Below are 12,484 nucleotides of genomic sequence, written 5' to 3'. Positions count from 1 at the left end.
AAAATATAGCATGATCAGTGCAGGTAGGGGGATGGGCCAAATGCTTTGGGAGCACAGAGCCTGGAACTTGCTTTGAATGGGACAGGGTGGGAGGGAAGGCTTCACAGAGGAGGTGGATTGGAGCTGAGGCGTGAAGGGTGAGTAGCTGTTTGCTGGGGGGGAAGGGGGTGGGGGTAGAACTGCATTCCTGGTTGAGGGAGGGCCCGTGCGGAGGCCTAGGGGGCATGAATGAGCCTGGCACAAGGGGGCACAGCGAGTGGGCTGGAGGAGAGGGCAGGAACGTTCTGTCACATCGTTTGGGTGGGGTTTTAGAAAGGTGTGCCTGACGGCTAAGTGACCCAGCCGGGCCTTGAGCCCTGCCCAGTGTGAGCCTCCTTTCTGCTGAAAGCCACATTGAGCTCCCTGCTCGGAACTTCTGCTGTCCTCACAGCGAGCCCCACCAGTAGCTTGTTGGAGCTCTGTGCATGCAGTCTCATTCCAGCGGTTTCTGTCTGTTTGTTTGTTTGAGCAGAGGGATTCTCTGTTCAAATATGACTCTCCTGGGGAGGAAATCTGAAAGCAGAGCTGCTTGGGGAGACATGAGGGGGGAGGCCTGGCGCCCCCTCCCTGCCATGTCCTGCCTCTGCTGCAGCCCCCAGGGGCAGCCAGGCTCCACAGAACCTGGCCCGAACACCACTATCTCATACTGATTCTGGAAATTCTTACATCACTGGGTTCCTATTCCTCATTAAGATTTTGGAGAAGTTTCCTTTGTGTATTTAAAGGGAACCACTGAGCACTTTGACAAGCTTTCTCACCGCGAAACCTGAGAAGGTGGAAATTTGATGGATGAGAACCTTCTCGTTCTCCATCTGGCCTGAGATAAAACAACCCAGCTGACTGCAGAAGGAAGTAAGAGGGCCTGGCTTTTCATTTCTAATGTGATTCTAAGATTATAGGGATATTTTATTTTTAAAATAATCCGCTTTTTTTTTTTTTTTCTGTCAGTCTCCCCTGAGGATGCCCTGATATGCAAAGGCAACACTCAGCTCAGTGTTGGTCCAGAGTGCACCTGCGAATCTTCAAGGAAAATTGCCCACTAGGTAGAAAGCGAGGCCACTCGGTTGATGTCACCACATGCAAATCCTGCTGTGGCAGCGCCGGCTTGAAAGCAGGGAGGGGTTTTCAAACTGTCCCTTGTTCAGAAGCAAGTCAAACAGATGCACCCTCGGGGGCTTGGCAGGTTCCTTAGGATGGTGGCTCCTTGCATTACAATCAAATACAGATTACCAGGCTTTCCTGAGAAAGCCACCTGAGTCAGGTTTTGGAGGAAGGCCCAGGAACATGTAGTTAGATGATACGGATAGCAAGCCAGCCTTGGGCTTCTTGAGCTCGGTTTGAAAAACCACTGGTTTAGTGAAAAGAACCTGAATAGACCTGATTTTAAGTCCTGATTCCAGCACCTTTTGCTTTGGTTAAGTTGCTTGAGTATTTGGAACTTCCGTTTTCTGATTGGTAGAATGGGTGGAACGAGAGCATCTGCTTCTCAGGGTTGCTGTGAGTGCTGCGGGAGGGCATGGGTGTAAAGGGCCTGGTCCTCTCCTAAGTGCTTAGAGCTTTGCAGAAAAAGGTGGTGGGTGGTGTTTTGGGAGGGTGATTGCTGAGGGCCAGAGTAGTCGGGGGGGGGGGCAGCTTACAAGGTAAGCATGCTGTCTCCAGGCAGAATTGGGCAGAATTGTACTTTTTTTTTTCCCCCCCAGATGGAGAGGACTGGGTGGTCGGGTGAGGTAAGGCTAAAAGGTAGGCTGGAGCCCACAAGGGGAGGGGAGCCTAGAACGAAGGTTTGTTAAGTGGGGTGGCTTCATTCTGCGGTTAGCGTGGGGTCCCTGCAGGGTCCTAGGTAGAGATGTAATGGTTGGGGGGGTATGTGTGGCATTTGGTGGGTGAACGCAGACATAGGGAGACCAGTTAGGAGGCTGTTGCTGTTGACCAGCTGCGAGCTAATTTCTGAAGAAGACAGGGGCAGTGGGATGGAGGGAGGGAAGGGCTGAGCGTGCAGGGGGTTCACTTTTCTCCCCAGTACTTCAGATTCCTCCCGTCCTCTTTTTTAATACCTCCTCAAGGGAGGAGGAGTGACTGTCTGGGTGATCAGAGTCCAGGATGTTCACTGGGCCAGCCTTGCTACTGCATGGGTTACTGTACCTTAAGACAAGAACCCAAGTTCCAGATTCTCTGGCTTTCTTGCCGCAGACCTAACCAGGCCTGGCCCTTGTTGGGCAGATGGCTCCCTTGAGCTGCATACACCCTCCTCCTTCAAAAAGCCAAACCAAAAACAACCCTTAGTTTTATCAGAAAGCCCTGTTTTGGGTGTGCAGTTTTCACAGACTTGAACTTTGATTCCCAATCTGTGATTGGTTCTTACCAAACTGATTGATTCAGCTCCTTTGAGAAGTCTCCGGGTGGGATGGGGGTAGGGGTAGTTGGCAGGGCAGGATTTGGGCACTCATGTCCACATAAAAGCACCAGATACTTACCCTTCATCTCTCGTGTGCTCTGTGCGGAGGCTCGGCTCCGCCTTCAGGCCTGAGTTACCTGTGGGATGACCAGGTGTGTGTGAGAGGGAGGGGAGGAGCGGGCCCCGTGGCTGGGTGGGCGGTGATGTGATGGTGCTGTGGCCACAGGAAGAAGCCTGGAGCAGAGTCGGCCTGGAGGGTTATGTATTCGGGGGTGCGGGGATGACAGAGGGTCGTTTCCCGTGCACCTGCTTCTGTGCCGGGCACCCATCCCGCATTCTCTCATTTAACACTCCCAGGACCCCAGGAGCCTGTATTATTAACCCCATTTACTGGAAAGGAAGCACTCATAAGGGTTCAGGTTATCTGTCTGTGGTCACTAGCTAGTCAGCCGTGGAGCGCGGATTCAAGGCTAGTTCTGCCAGTCTTCACAGCCTAGGAATATTGCAAGAGGTTTGGGGAAACCACCCAAGATTATCAATTTTCAGTTCTGATTGTTTTGCTCGGGCGAGACATGCCGTCTCCATGCCTCCCGTAAACATTTGTTACAAGCGCACTGGTGCCGAGCCCGGGAGCCCGTCGGCTGACTTTGTGTTGCCATGGCTGCTGCTCTTCCTCAAGGCCGCCTCGGCACCATCCCCCTCCCTGCAGTGGTCCTTTTACTTCAGGCCTTCTCTGACTGCCCTTCACGTGAGGTCCCAGATCCTTGGTCCTGCCCCATTCATTAGCAGGAGGGCCTCCGTCTCGGGCTGGATATTGCATCAGTCCTGAGTCCTTGAGAAACTGGAACCTTAGCTCGGGGCACTGGAATTAGTGACCGATGGCAGCCCATGTCACAGGCTGGTTTTATATTTCTTTGGTCTTAACAATAGTGCAGCTGAGGGGAGAGAGTGCAGAATTTGGGGTCTAACTGACTTGGGCTTGAATTTCAGTACTAGAACTTAACTCGTAAAGCTTTGTAAACATCTCTTGGCCTCTGTGAGCCTTGGTTTCTTTTCTAGAAATACAGGACTCCTAGTATTTACCATGTGTGCAGTCATTAGGGTTAGAGATGTTTTATGTAAAAGTGCCTTGACACGTGCGTGTTTCAGCTTGTGCTTGGTAAATAGTCGTTTCTGTTAGGAATCCGTATAATAGAAGTACTTTGTACTCTTTGGTGTCCTGACTTTCCTTGAGGCCCTGACTTATGCTGAGGGCCCACGACCACCAAAAATGTACATACACACAAATTTGCATAGGCTCCCAGGGACCCATTCAGTGGACCTCAGATTAAGAACTCCGAATCTCGAGGAATGACCCAGCTACATGTCCTCTGTGGGATTTTGGAACAGGTCAAGTCTGTTAGTTTGGGAGACACGTGGGGGAAATGTAGCACATTAGACACCTTTATCACTTAAAACATGCAAGTTCTTAATTTACGTACCTGAATTAAAATTATATAAGCAAATGAAATGGGAGAATGGAGTAAATTACTGTTGTACACATATACACAAGAACTTGAACCGGACACTAAAATAATGGGTCTGATCGGTGTTTGTGCAAAGGAGAGACTGCATCGGGGAAATGATGTAAGTGGTCCAGTAATTACCGTGCACATGAATGGTGCACACTTTTTACTTAGCATAATGCAGAAATATTTTAAGCTTAAAAAGTAGGCATGATCAGGGCGCCTGGGTGGCCCGGTCGGTTAAGTGTCTGACTCTTGATTTCGGTTTAGATCATGATCTCAGGGTCGTGAGATTGAGCCCCGAGTCGGGCTCTGTGCTGAGTGTGGAGCCTGCCTGAGATTCTCTCTCTGCCCCCCTCCCCCCAAAAAAGTAGGCCTGATCTTTTTAGGATGGCAGGCAGATTTATTGTGAATTTAAAGATGTACCTAAATGGCTTCACACAAGATTTTGTGGTCCCTGTTACTCAGTTTTCAGAGGCAGGTTTCTAAAAGCAAGTGTCAGATGACTGTAGGTGGGCGGGGGTCATTTCAAAAGAAATCCAAATCCTGGCCATAGTGTGGAAGTGAGCTGAGAGGCTTGCAATCAGAGTTGGAATCAGGCAGGTGCTGCCCCTTAGTGACTGTGGTTGTGGGTAAGCTACTTTACCTGAGCCTGTTTCCTCATTCATAAAATGGGAGCAATCCCATCTACCTCTCCAACCATCCATCCGATATTTACTGAGCGCTGTTCTGGTTATCTATTGTGTTTGCCATTCCCAAGTGACGCTGATCATGTTGTTCTAGGGGCTGTGTTTTGAGAATTCTGGTTCTTTTTGGTGGGAAATGGTATTTAGAGACTGTGGTCTGGATACTGGGGAGGATGCTGATTTTAGGCTTTCTCGGTGAGAGGAAGGAAATAACAAAATAAAAGTTCATATTCATATTTTCAACTCATATTTACAGTGACATGTTTTAACTTAATTTTATATTTGTATTGGTATTCTCTTAGGCTTGTAGTCTTGGTTCTTATCACATTAATAATTATTTTATATATATATATATACACACACACACACACACACACACACATACATGCACACAATTTCAGAATACCAATACAAATATTATTTCTTCCAACACGATTACTAAAACAGTGTAAGATTTTCTGCAGTAGTCCCTTTTGTCCTTGGAGAAATATCCCACTAGGGGTATACAAATTACTTTTTTTTTTTTTTAAGATTTTATTTATTTACTTGAGAGAGAGCACAGACGGAGAGAGAGCACCAAGGGAGAGGGAGCACCAAGGGGGAGGGAGAAGCAGGTTCCCTGCTGAGCAGGGAGCCCGATGTGGGACTTGATCCCAGGACCCTGGGATCATGACCTGAGTTGAAGGCAGACGCTTAACTGAGCCACCCAGGCGCCCTAAATTACTCTGCTTTTAAGTTACTGAAATAATTTCTCTCTGTTTGGTTAACCAATCAACCTGATACACAGTTAGATTTAGTTTTTGTTTGTTCACTCTGCTTCTAGTTTTAGGAGATTTTTATTTTATTTTTCAAATGGTTATCTAAACATTTAATCGGCTTCAGTGTTACATCTGTAAAGTGAATTTTTCTCCCTCCTTCTGCCTTGTTCTCTTTTTTTTATTTCCCTATAGACAATCATTTAATTTATTTTATAGTTAAGTACATGACAGTATGTTATATATACTTTTTTTTTCTTCCTGGGGTCCTCCTGAGCCCTGCCGGAGCAGTATATTCTGAAGATTACTTTAGGGCAGAGTGTTTATGGAGTCCTCATTCCTTTCTCTTGATCACTTCAGAGTGCTCCATTGTGAGAATGTACCTTAGTTTATTCCTGTACTGGTGAATATTTGGGTGGTTTCCAGTCTTTTGCTATTATGAATAGTACTTCAGTCTTACAAATAGTATACATCCTGAGGTAGCTATAATCACACTGTTTACTGTTGGTTTTGTGTTTTTCCCCTTAACATTATGACACAAGCATTTTCCATGTTAATTGTAAATGTCATTATTTAAGATCATTTTTTTTTCCTGATCGTGAAAGTAATAATAGACTTACTTAGAGATTTTAGAAACTCAGAAAAAGAAAACAATAAAAATCAATCGAAATCCCCACAATCCCTCTATTTAGGTATACTGTTATTATTTTGATGTGTTTCCTCATAGCCTTAACAATCTTTTGTATAAACATTTAGGAAACAATTGGCATCATATTATATAGTGTCTTGGTTTGTTTTTCCTCGTAATTATGCATTTTTTAAAAAAGATTTTACTTATTTATTTGAGAGAGAAAGTGTGCGGGGGTGGGGGTGGGGAAGAGCAGAGGGAGAGGGACAAGCAGACTCTTAGCTGAGCAAAGAGCCTGACATGGAGCTCAATCCCAGGACCCTGAGATCATAATCTCAGCTGAAACCTGAGCCGAAGCTGAAAGTTTCTAGAGTCAGATGCTTAACCAACTGATCTATCCAGGCATCCCATAATTGTGCACTTTTTAAAAATGCCATACTTGGGGCACCTGGGTGGCTCAGTCGTTAAGTGTCTGCCTTCGGCTCAGTCATGATCCCAGGATCCTGGGATTGAGCCCCGCATTGGGCTCTCTGCTCAGCAGAGAGCCTGCTTCTCCCTCTCCCACTCTGCCTGCTTGTGTTCCCTCTCTCACTGTGTCTCTCTCTGTCAAATAAATAAATAAAATCTTTAAAAAAAAATGCCATACTCTTTTTATAATTAATTCCTTATTTTTAAAAAATAATTAATTCCCTGCTGTTGGATATTTAGTTTCTTTCTGGTTTTTCACTCTTGTAAATAATGTTGTGATAAATATCCATGCATAAAGCTTTGTCCAGATTTCAGCTTATTCTTTTTTTCTTTTTTCTTTTTTTTAAAGATTTTTAATTTATTTATTTGACAGAGAGATAGTGAGAGCAGGAACACAAGCAGGGGGAGTGGGAGAGGGAGAAGCAGGCTCCCTGCAGAGCAGGGAGCCCGATGCGGGGCTCGATCCCAGGACCCCAGGATCATGACCTGAGCTGAAGGCAGACGCTTAACAACTGAGCCACCCAGGTGCCCTGATTTCAGCTTATTCTTAAAGCTGGTTTTCATCAGACTTTAAAAGAGAAGGAAGTGCACATTTGTTAAATACATCTATTAGCTTGCTCTCGTATAGCGGTAAGCAGGTGAGAGATGATCATCTTGAAGTGTTTGTCAAGTAAGTTCTATTTTTTCTTTTTCTTCGGGTAGGACCTTAGAAATGAAGTTGAGAAACTACGCGATGAAGTGAATGAAAGAGAGAAAGCCGTGGAGAATCGTTACAAGAGTCTTTTGAGTGAAAGTAATAAAAAATTGCACAGTCAAGAGCAAATGATCAGAAGTCTAACAGGAAGCATCGATCCAAAGGACTTGTTGCTTCAGGTACCATACTTCTTTTTCTTTTGTATTTCAATCAGCTGACTTGGCATAGGCTGTTTTCTTTAAAAACTCTTTTGCAGAAACGTTTATATAAAAATAAAGCTGGCAAACATGACAATGGTCTTCACTGCTTTATATCAGAGCATCAGAGCTTCCTTTATGTCCTTTGAGCATCAGCCACCACCAAGAAGGGAAGGAACTTGTTCTGGGTCGTATGACAGGTCCACGGCAGAGCCCAGCTGAGGCCCTGGCCTGTTCCGCTCTAGTGGCCAGCCTGCTTCACTGAGGTATTTGTGCTGGGAGTGTCTGCTGCTCTGTGGTGTGCCAGGCCTTCTCTCCCCTCTGTGCTTTTCCTCTAACTGTCCCCATTAAAGTGACAGTGGAGGGGTGAAAGATACAAGCCCGCAGGACTAAGAGTACTCTGCTCCCTGCCTTTGGGGTGAAAAGCCAACAAGAAGCAAGCTGGTGTGTCCTACAGAACACAGAGAGGCTCAGCAGGCAGTGGAGGGACCTGGTCCCTTTGTAACCAGGAGATCTGGCTGGAATGCTGGGCAGTTAGGTGACCTTGTTTTCTTCACTAGTAGGAGATGGGGCTGGTTTGCTCTCTGGTGACCTTAAACCAGAGAAGCCCTGGCCTGGGGGGGGGTTCACCAGATGCACCTGAAGGCAGGAGTGGGTCTCTTGAATGAAAACGGGAGTGGAAGTATGCATCCCCAACATTGAGAGTCCTCCGAGGGGAGAAAAGACAGTTGGGTGTCTTCCAACAGAACAAGCACGTCCCCACCTGATCCTGTCACGGCGAGTCTGCCACTGATGTGCTCTTTCTGCACTCAGAGCTTCTGAGCACTTTTCCCTTCAAAGGTAGGTGGACAGCCTGAGCTCCCCAAACAGGGGAAAAGTATGTAGGAGGAAAGACAGAACAAGGCTATGTAGAGGCCATAGAAATGGAGGGGTGAGAAGCAACCAGACAGCTTTAAAAGAACTCAATACCGTAACATCTTTAGATAAGAACTAAGATCAGGATCTGATAAAAAAGATACTTGGAAAAGAAGAACGAGCTATTAGAAATTGAAAGTATGATTACAGATATAAAGAGTTTAATAGGAGAGTTAGAAACACTGGAAGATAAAGTTGAGTGAGCCTTCTAGAAAATAGAACCCAACAGAGAAACAAACAGGTGAGGAAATGAGAGGGAGAGGCCTGACTCAGGAGTTCCAATACATGGCTGACAGGAGGTCCCGAGAGATGGGGCAGGCAGAACAAAGGGAAGGGAACCGTCAAAGCAATAGGAGAGCTTGCAGAGTGGAGGGACAGACACCTGTGCGTTGAAAGGGTCCATCTGTTTCTAGCACAAATAATGGTGAGACGCCCACGCCCCAAGGCACGTCCTTGTGAGATCGAGGCACACGGTGATAAAGAGAGGATCTGAAAGGTTCTAGAGCGAGATGCAAAGGACCCAGAGCCGGAATAACATCAGAATTCTCAGCAGCAATACTGGAGGCCAGAAGGCAGGAGAGCAGGGCTTCCAGATTGCTGAGGAAGAGTGATGTCTAGCTCAGCATCAGCAAGAGTGAGGGCGAGCAAAGCCGTTCTCCGACATTCGGTGTCAAAAATCCTCTGCCTCCCAGGGACCCCCTGCAGGGAGCTCCTGGACAGTGATCCCATACAAATGAGGAAGAAGCCCAAAAGGAGAGAGACGTGGGATCCAGCAAGTAGGGGATTCTCTTGGGATGTGGTGACAGGAAGGCCCAGGATGCAGAGAGCTTGTATTGGAGCTCTTGAGACAGGGCCTCAGTTGGGATTTCTCCAAGAAATGGAAATGGAACCCATTTTTAAGTTCTTTTAGAGAGCTTAGAGATAAATCTACATTAAGTACCTAATTTAGTTTTATGAACTAAGTGAATAAATAGAACAAAGCAGTTGTTACTGATTCCAAGGAAAGCAAAGAAACGAACACGAAAGGAAATGTAATCACGGAAGGCTGGATGGGTGACTCATGCACAGTGTTTGTGTGGTCATAATAGTGTAAATGCAGACTGTCGATTGAACTGAAATTGTACTGTAACTATCAGGGTAAGTGCTGATGGTGGGGGGGGCAGATGTTATAAGAACTAAATCCTTAAACTTCTATGGTAGGAGCCAAGAGATAAATCTTACCTTAAGAAGTCAATGGGACACGTGGGTGTCTCAGTCGGTTGAGCGTCTGACTCTTGATCTTGGCTCAGGTCATGATCTCAGGGTGGTGAGTTCAAGCCCCATCTTGGGCTCCACACTGGGCTTGGAGCCTACTTAAAAACGAAAAAAAAAAAAAGTCAAGCAGTGTGAGAGTAGTAATGTAATGTAAATAGCAGAGGAGGCTGAGGAGTTGGAAGTTGTTTTTTCCTGGGAGTGGGACCCAGAGGTGAGAAATGTGAGGGCGTGGGGAGGGAGAGCTGTTTTCCATGTAAGCCGTGTGGACCATTTGTTAAACAATGTGTACGTATAATTGGACTTTTAGAAAAGGAAAATGGAAAGTGTGAGTCAAGCACAGCTGTATTATGGCAGTTCTGGAAAGTCTGTGTTGATGTTTGATTTCTAGTTTTTCCTGTTTATAGTTTAATAGGTTTTTATAAAAAGTTGCCTCTGTTTCTTTTGTGTTTATGCTCATCTAATTTTTCATAAACATTTGACGTGATGAAGTAATTCTGATAGGTACTTAGGAATAAGATGTGGTTCTTGCCCTTAATTTCTTCTTCTTTTTTTTTTTAAGATTATTTATTTATTTATTTGACAGAGAGAGACACAGCGAGAGAGGGAACACAAGCAGGGGGAGTGGGAGAGGGAGAAGCAGGCTTCCCGCGGAGCAGGGAGCCCGATGCGGGGCTTGATCCCAGGACCCTGGGATCATGACCTGAGCCGAAGGCAGACGCTTAACGACTGAGCCACCCAGGCGCCCCTTGCCCTTAATTTCTGACCTAGAGTGGACAGAGACCCTTTCACATGTGACCAGACCCCAAAACAACATTTGCAGCCTTTCTTCCTAGAAGTCAAATCTCCTCGTAGATAAGGATGGTTCAAGTTTTGTCAAATTTGTGATGTTTTGAGAGAGACTGGGTTTTGTTGGGTTGTGATACCCACCGCGGTAACCCCGTAGGCTAGGAAACAGACCCAGAGACCACACCCTGGCTGAGGGGCCCCAGGATGGGAACCTGTCCCGTGGGGCCAGGGCCTGGGCTTGGTCCTCCAACCCCGCTGGGTGGCCGGGGAGAAGGGTGGTGGGGAGAAGGGCGCTTTGTAATGACCACCACCACCCCGCCTACACCATTTCTGTGGGCTGCTTTTCCCCTGGTGGTAAATAACAAATGCACTTGCATTATTTTTGTAATCGCCTACTATTTGGAGATGATGGAAATTTTTTTGAGGAAAATAATGTGAAGAAAAAAAGATATTTTCCCTTAAAGAGTTTTGGACAATCTGTTAATATTTTTTCTCTTGGTGAAAACTTCCTCATGATTTGTTTTGTTTCCTTAGAAATTCAGTGAAAAAGGGTCGGAAGCAGTACAGCAGAATTGTCCTTCACAGACTGGCGGGGAGCTCAGGGTCAGGACTGAGGGCTTACCAGCAAAGTGCTCTTTGCAGCAGTCACTAGGCAGACACCGCATCTTCTCGGAGGTAAGCTTGACTGGACTTGGACGTCTGCAGTGTGAATTCATATCACACGCATCACACCTGTGTGTGATAACTCCTCTTACCTAGAGCCCCTCCAATTCCTTCCTGCCAGTGATTGAACTTATAAGAGGTTAGGAGGAGGGTTCTTAGTCTGTCCGCCTTATAGGTGAGTATCCTTGGGCTGAGCGCTGGTATTTGTACCACACAGGAAACTGGTAAATCACACTCGTTAGGGATGAGCCTCGTATTTGCTGTCCCAGGATTCACCTCTCAACTGTGTAATCTCTGTGTATGTCATTTCTATGTTAAGAAAATTTTCCTGTCCAAATATACACAAAAACTGGCCCAGCAGATCCTTCCTGGTGTGGCCTCAGGTTGCTCCCTGTCATCTCTAACTACAGCTGACTTCTTGCAGATTCCTGAGAACGCTGTGTTTGCACCTCTCCCTGTGCCTTTGCATGTGCTGTTCCATCTCCTGGAACAGCTTTTCTCTCCCTGTTTACTGGGTGACTCCTGAACATACCTGGAAGTACCCCTCTAGTGTCACCCTTCCCTGAGCCTGCTTGGTAGTGACATATCCTCTTCCTCCCTGGAACTCGGCACTTTGCACGCCCATCCTTGTGTTGACGTTATAGGATCCACCTTCCTGCTGCCCCTCACTCGAGCCCCTACACACCAGGGATGGGCACCTCGGCATGGGGAACTGGGATTCGCGTCTAAATCCCAATGCCTAGCCCAGTCTTTGGCCTAGTACATAAGTGTTTGTTGAGTGAATGAATGATTAGATTGGCTCGGGAGAGATGCATACAGATATGTTCTTGCATATGATGCAACTTGGCAGCCAGATATGGGAAAGGGAAGGAGCTCATTGTAGGCCAAGTTTTGTTTTCTTAAACCGGGCTTTAATTAAGTTCATACATTCAGAAGACAGAGAACTCTCTTACGCAAATTAGTTCTTTGATGAATGGCTCTGATCATGACTTGTGGTTTTGCGAAGGGTGGTTCTCAAAATAATTAACAACGGGTGCGGCATGGGCGCAGCCGTGAGAGCAGCCTCGGGCAGCAGGGCCGGGGTACCCGCTCCCGTGCCGGAGAGCAGCCCTCCGGTTACTGGCTCTTGGAGAGGCTCTTGAGGCCCTTGGGGGTGGTTGGGGAGGATGGCTCAGGGGTCATTCTGTGGTCGGCGCCAGGCGGTAGCCAGTACCAGGCATCACACTGTGGACCAGCTCTGCGTCAGCCCCGGGCTGGAGGGCATCGGTGGCTGGCAGTGGGGACTTCTTCTTAATTCTCACCATTCATGGACTTGCATTTTGCCGTTTGTCTTGAATGAAAGCGTCAGCATAGAGTAGTGGAACCCCTGGGCTGAGCCAGAGGGGGGAGGCCAGGATATTTCTCTTGGTTCTGTCACCACCTGGGGGTTGGCGAGCATGTCCAATAACTAAATCTCAGAGGGCTAATATTTTGTGATTCAAGCTTGCATATAGTTACTT

The 12,484-nt window shown here is 46.8% G+C and overlaps 1 protein-coding gene across 6 annotated transcripts in view; it reads left to right on the top strand.

The window, feature by feature from the left end:
- Nucleotides 1-12,484, top strand: part of CDK5RAP2 (CDK5 regulatory subunit associated protein 2) — a 162,141-nt gene that overhangs the window by 61,424 nt on the left and 88,233 nt on the right. For all 6 annotated transcript variants that reach the window (XM_081803489.1, XM_081803488.1, XM_081803487.1 and 3 more), the window contains 2 exons: nt 7,179-7,349; nt 10,857-10,997. In XM_081803489.1, the coding sequence (XP_081659615.1) occupies nt 7,179-7,349; nt 10,857-10,997 (312 nt within the window). The remainder of the gene's footprint in view (nt 1-7,178; nt 7,350-10,856; nt 10,998-12,484) is intronic.

This window comes from Leptonychotes weddellii, chromosome 14 (genome assembly GCF_054177405.1).
Source record: "Leptonychotes weddellii isolate Sample4059 chromosome 14, ASM5417740v2, whole genome shotgun sequence".
Classification (NCBI taxonomy): Eukaryota; Metazoa; Chordata; class Mammalia; order Carnivora; family Phocidae; genus Leptonychotes; species Leptonychotes weddellii.
Note: the sequence above shows the minus strand (reverse complement) of the source record. Positions and strands in the feature narration are given on the sequence as shown.